The sequence below is a fragment of the Rhagoletis pomonella genome, unplaced genomic scaffold (assembly GCF_013731165.1).
Source record: "Rhagoletis pomonella isolate Grant_MI unplaced genomic scaffold, Rhpom_1.0 Rhpom_scaffold_00004, whole genome shotgun sequence".
NCBI classification, from domain to species: domain Eukaryota; kingdom Metazoa; phylum Arthropoda; class Insecta; order Diptera; family Tephritidae; genus Rhagoletis; species Rhagoletis pomonella.
The window spans coordinates 60677019-60683682 of NW_023458558.1; the positions used below are offsets into that span (position 1 = coordinate 60677019).

At 32.5% G+C, this 6664-nt stretch overlaps 1 protein-coding gene across 2 annotated transcripts in view; it reads right to left on the reverse strand.

Moving 5' to 3' along the window:
* Positions 1-6183, reverse strand: part of LOC118737903 (sodium-independent sulfate anion transporter) — a 20073-nt gene extending 13890 nt beyond the window's left edge. The window contains exons 1-2 of one of the 2 annotated variants that reach the window (XM_036468718.1): positions 5478-6183; positions 335-848 (exon numbers count right to left, since the gene is read on the reverse strand). In XM_036468718.1, the coding sequence (XP_036324611.1) occupies positions 335-467 (133 nt within the window). In that variant the 5' untranslated portion in view covers positions 468-848; positions 5478-6183. Of the gene's footprint in view, positions 1-334; positions 849-5477 lie in introns of those variants that run through there. The other variant, XR_004992855.1, reaches the window with a different exon arrangement.
* Positions 6184-6664: the final 481 nt, after the last annotated feature.

Consider the following 6664-nt stretch of genomic DNA (forward strand, 5'->3'; position numbering starts at 1 on the left):
TCCCTAATGATGACTAGTAATGTCGCACAATAATCGAAGTATAAATAACACCTGTTTTTATTTGGCTTGAGTAATTTTCCTCTTTTCTTAAATTTCCAGAATCTTACAATCTTTTATACAATTTTAAATATTTTCACTATTAAAAAAAGCGCGAAATCGATTTAAAAAACTTTTGTTATCTTTTTAAATTTTTTATTACTCTTCATGGGATTGAGAAATTTCTTTTACTTATTTTCATCTAATTTTCACATTGTTTCATAAACAAATCAATAAACAGCACTTACTCAAAATCGCAGCAATTATTCGCAATAAATTTCACCACTGTTCTACTTACATATAAATTCATTTGATCCCTGCGATCCACCGCTGCCACCGTTCGCTTCTGTACCATTCGTGGTAATACTGATCGTGGAACACTTGAAGCCGTCGTTGACGTACACATGATCTAATGCTGGATTTGTCTTCATTGTGTATGCGGCACTGTCACTCACTCCTCCAACAAACTGGATACCTGTCTCACTTGTCACTTAGCTATGCAGTAGACGCGTTGGGAAAAAGATTGGCCGCGTTGGCATAGAGTTTGCGCGCGTATATATGTAGCTCCACAATCAGTATGTTCTCAGCGTAAGTGCTGTTGGTTTACTTTTACTTTATTTTTTGCGACTTCGTTTTTTATTTTTCTCTGTTGTTCTTCTCGTATTTCAATGTAATCAGATTGCATGAAAATATTTGTTTAACTTGCCTTAAATATTTCTTAGTATATTTAGTCTTTTTTTTTTGTGTTTTGTTATACACGTCTTTGGATGTGTTGCTCCTTCTTCCTTTTTTGTTGTTAGTGTGGAATTTTGCTGTAATTGACGAAATATGATATTCGATTAATAAAGCATTTCCGTTTGTATTTTTTCGTTTTCGATTCTTTTTATTGTTGTTGTGCGAATTCTTTTCATTTATGGTTTTTGCGTATTTGGTAAATGTTGTTGTTGATACAAATGTATGTATGTATTTAAATATGCATATACATATGTATGTAATTATAAACAAATGAAGGTAGTATGAAAGTAAAATTTATTTTTGCGCGGTTTCTTTTTTATATCTTTGGGTCTGCAAATGTACGTTCATATAAATACTACGACCGCCTACTCATGCATACATATATATATGTATGTGTGTCCTTTCGAATTATCTTGGAGTTATTTAAATCCTAATATGCACAAATGTACACATGTATATACATATGTATCTAATAAATGAAATGCATATGTATACATATATGATAATTAAACATTTCCTAAAGTTGTCGAATTGTTAGAAGTGCGTACTACCACTCTGTGGAATCTGGCTTTGATCGCAAAATCTAAAATTAGAAAGCTGTCAAGCGTCGGGTGGCTATGACAAATCTTCGAGTGTATTTATGCCTTGAAAAAGTTTCTCATAAAACCATTTGCCGTTTGGAGACGGCATTCAATTGTAGGGCTACATCCATTTGTGTTATAACATCAGCACACATACCACAATTTGGAGGAGAAACTCGGCCAAACACTTAGCAAAATTGTAAGCGCAGAAAATTTATTATATGATTTTTAAATAAATAGAGGCAATAATTTGTGTCTGTTATAAGACGAAATATAATCTTTTAACTGATATACGACAAGCACTTTCTCTTCTTTTTTCCTAGCTAAACGCGGATCGCAGAGCGTTTTGTGTAAAGAAATATGTATGCATGTATATATTTTAAAACCTGTTTTTTCACTAAAACAAAGATATGAAAAAATGTTCCCCATTAAATTGTTTGAGAAGCTGAAAAAATGTAAAATTTTTAAAATTTCTTCCCAAATGTTAAAAGTAATTAAATTTTGGCTGCAAGTTTTATAAAAATACATATGAATAACTTAACCATGTTGGGGGCCATTTTCATTGATAAAGGAATTAATTAATCAAACCTGAAAGATTCAGACATATTCCTGCACTTAAAATTGTGCCATGTGAAACCATTACGATATTAACGATATGAATAGTGAAAAGAATGTATATAATAATTGGTCAATCAAGCTTCAATTAAAAATGCATTCAAAAGTAGTCGAATATTCTTAAAAAAAAATAATTATTTTGAATAAAATTATCACAAATAGCGAAGAGCTTTAACGCATGTACATACATGTAGATACATATGTAGAATGTGAAACTTTTGAAAAAAAAATATTAAAAAAAACAAAAATTTTTGGCTAATAAATTTTTTTAACTGTTAAATAAGTCTCTCCGTGGTATGACTAACAGAGTTGCCAGTAAAAAAATTTTTCCTACTGAATTAGATAAGAACTGACCACATTTAGTATTTCCAAATACATAAGTATGTATGTATGAGACACATTAAATTACAGTTCGTGTGTTAGACTATATAAGATTAAGATAACCGGGAGCATTTGTATGTAAATTTAGCGAAACGTCACTGCCTATCGTCCTTCCTCATTTGTATTGTGGATCTGCAACGCTTGTAAGGTCCAGATGATGATGATGGAAACAAAACACCAAATAGGCAGCTTTAATAAGAGCTTTAAGGCTCATGAGCATATCTAGCCAATTTAGTAGCTTTGGCCATTATCAGATAACATTTCTGACAGTCGGTAGACCCGCTGGTCGGTGCTGGCATCATTTATAACTCAATTAACATACGGGGCATAGGAACTGGCTCAACAAACTCGAACGAAGAAAATAGTCATTCACAGCAAAAGTTTTTTATATTTTCATATTATGAAAATAAGTATCTAGGAAATATTATTTTTTTCATTTATTTTAAAATAAACAGTCCAATTTTATTTTCAAATTTTACAGTAGAGAATTAAAACCTTTCAAATTTAATTTCTTTAAGCACTTATTTGCAAAAAAAATTGCCCATCTTCATTTGTACAATACATATCACTACGTAATTTTGGAGTATTATATATCATTGAAAAGATTTTTAAGCACTACATGTATGTTAGTTGAAGTAAATTACCTTCTTCCACAAGTAGAGTTTTTTAATTTTCTACATATCTTCCCTGCAAACCATTTGTTCAGAGTATTCTGCATTGTAAAGAAATTTTAAAGAATTCGTTAAGATTTAATTCGATTTTTTGCCGAATTTTCTAAAATGAAATAAATTACGCACACTTCCATTCTTTTACGAAATTTCGGATGAAAATCTGTGAAGCAACGAAAATAATGGGGCTATGTGAAGAATATCTTTCAGAATTTGTCCAGAATTTTCTTTATTTTTCGTACAGAAATTTCTTTACGAGTTCGTGTCAACCACTTCATATAATTTTCTTTGAAAATTCGTAAAAAAATTGTTACAGAAATGAGATACTCTGAACGATTTCCTTAAGATTTCGGGAACTTTGGTTTGCAGGGAAAGTACGATTTTAGCTACCATAAAATTCAAAATCGAGTAAGTGATGTATTTTGCCATGATCCTAAAGGTATGTTAACGCCCGTGTATCTTTTTTCGGACAATAAATTGTATACTACTGCGAAAAAACCTCGTTTCGCAGTATTTCAATTTAAAAATAAAGGCATTTTTTACAGTAAAGTATTTTTTGAAACAGTTTTCCAATAAAATAAAGGAATTACTGGTATTATGTGTACCGTTGTACACCCCGAGACAAAATGATATATCTAACAAAAGCAATACATATAGTTCAAAATTTCTCCCTTTATACAAAAATTGTAAAAAGTTGAACAATAATAAAATTTTAATTTTAAAAGATACTATGTTCGAAGAAAATAATAACACCGTCTCAAAAAAAAAAAAAAAAAAAGTCAACGTAAATTCTTAGCATATTGAATCTAGCGTTTTGTAATTTTTCCAAAAATTATGAATACAAAGTTCGTTCTGAAAATTTTTTAACTTCTCTGCAAAGTTTGAAATGGGGATTTGTATGGTGTTAAGTATTATAAATTAACTTCTTTTACTTTAATGGCGCTGTAACCGCCTAAGCGATTTTGGCCGAGTCCATAACAGCAAGCCAGTCGTTTATTTCTGTGCCAACTGACGTTAATTGCAAATGCCAAGTGAAGCCAAGTCCTTCTCCACCTGCTCTTTAAAACGTATAGGGGGCCTTCCTCTTCTCTCTCTCTGTTACCTCTGTTACCAGCATCGCGGCGCGTTTTGAATACTTTCAGACCAGGAGCGTTTCTGTCCATTCGAACGACATGGCCAAGCCAGCGGAGCCGCTGAATTTCAATTCGCTACACTATGTCCATATCGTTGTAAAGCTCATACAGCTCATCGTTAAATCGTCTGCGGTATTGGCCATCGCCAAAGCGTAAGGTCAGTAAATCGTTCGCAAAATTTTTTTCTCGAATACTCCAATAGCCGCCTCATCGGATGTTGTCATTGTCCATGCTTCTGCGCCATATATGTATTAGCACAGGCATGGTGAGTAACTTATAGAGTGTGATTTTTGTACAACGAGAGAGGACTTTTAATTAATTAACTAGTATTTAATAAAAAAAATATAATAAACATTAAACAAACGAAAGGAAAATAGTCAAAACTGGCCAAGATGTCGTGACCCTATTTTCTAACATTACATACAGTATATATATGAGTTCTTTAACGTGTTTCCACGAGTAAAAAAATTAGGCAGCGAAAAAGTAAAATGCAGTATTTTTGAAAAAAAACCGCAGGATCCAATTTTGGAATAAAAAAAAACAAAAAAGTATTATACTGCCAAAAAAAGTATAGATACGACCGTTAGGTGTATTTCAATGACGTATCATACCCAGAATCATAAAAAAAAAACAGATTTTGGCTGTTTTTAGGATGTACCAAAGACCAAAATTTTTATGACCTCAAAACCATTTTAAAGAAATCTTTCTGGAAGGTGGTATTTACCATTTTTTGAATGGGGACCGACTCTGTCTAATGTATATTTTAAGGATTATTGTATAAATTACTATTTTTCCATGGGAATAAAGCACAGTTATTCAAATTTTTTCCAAGCAAAAAATTATAAATGAGATACTTAACGCAACTTTAGGTGACATTTTATTCGTTAAAAACTTCTTCAAGCTAGCTAAAAGCTGTGAGGCTCATTTTTGCTTGCTAAATAACGAGCGCTAACAAAGGACACGTGCCTATCTTTCCGAAATTTGAAAGCCCCTAGCAAAGTTTTGATTCAAAGTTTTTCGGTTTGTTTAAATAATCAATTTGTAAAGAAATATCTTTGAAACTCAGACTAAAAGTATAAAGGAACATTTCATGTGTTCACATTTTAGCTGAAATAATGAGGTGTATTCTCGTTTTCGTACGAATCGAAAATTTTATATTTTTGTATGGAAAATGATAGGAAAATTATATAATTTTCAATTCGTGCGAAAACAAGAATACGCGCAAATATCTATAATGTCGTTGGAATTAAAAATATTAAAAACAGTACACAATTCAACTGCATTTATTCACACAGCACACTCACAAATAAACGTTTAGGAATGCTTACTTTTTTTTTGTTCGTTTAGGTCCGCAATTAAATTCAAACAAAGCATGCAAAATTTCTTTGCTATTATTATTTAAATTCAAACGAATTCCCGCACTAGCGAAAGGTTATTTGAACGCTTAAAGCACTCAGCTAAAGCGGCCACAATGTGCACGCGTAAAACGCTCCAAAACCGTTTCCACACTTTTATTTACTTTGAATTCGTTTAACCGTAACGTATTCAATTAAATTTATTCACTTTGTTTTTTTTACTGAAAAGTTTTTTATTTCAGTTTTCTTCTGTACGTTACACGCTTTACGATTTTAGTAGCTACCTCGCCGCGACGACGTTTTAAATGAAACTGTTTTCGAACTTGGCTCGAAATGAGTCTTTATAAAAATCAACACGGTTATTTTGCGAGTCAAAGATCGTCAGTTAGCCCAGTTTAGTTCAGCCGAGGCAGCGATTCATGGATAGACTTGCTCTCTTTGCGCTCTACTAGCACTTGTTCGCTCATTCTGCTCTTGATTTTTGATGTCGGTTTTGTTGCCTTTGTGTTACTCATTCAGCGTTGACTGCTTTGCAGTTTGTTATTTGTTTATGTCGGTGTCGTATTTCTAAAGTTTACTTATTTGTTGTTATAACCGCATTGTTTAATTTTGTTTTTATATATAATTTCTGCATTCTACACATTTTATACTGCAGCGTCGCGACAACCAGACATCGTGGCGGATTTTTTATTTTAATTTCATGCCTTCCAGTCCGCCTACATCTTCTCCACTTGCCACATCTGAGTCAGCCGGTTAGCTCCTCCACTTTTTGGATGTTTCCCTTATGAATACCGTCGCTCGTTAATACCTAAAGGCCGGTTCACATAGAACTTTCGCGTTGGAGTTGGCGTTGGCGTCGAGTAATAGCTGACTATGAATACACACAATTATTTGGACATACCCACATATCAACGGCGAAGCCAACTTTAACGCATACAAAAAGATGGGCATCTGTCATCTTTTTGGACGCGTTGTCAATCAGCTCTTGCAAATAAATAAAATTATGTGAAATATTTTTAATTTTTAATCAAACGTGGGCAAGAAATATCGTTTTCATGCAATTACTGATATGAAATATTAATTTATCTGCCGTTAGTATGTTAATTTAGTGGTCAAATCATTCGCGGCCAAGCGTTCATTCTAGTAAGCATACATACATT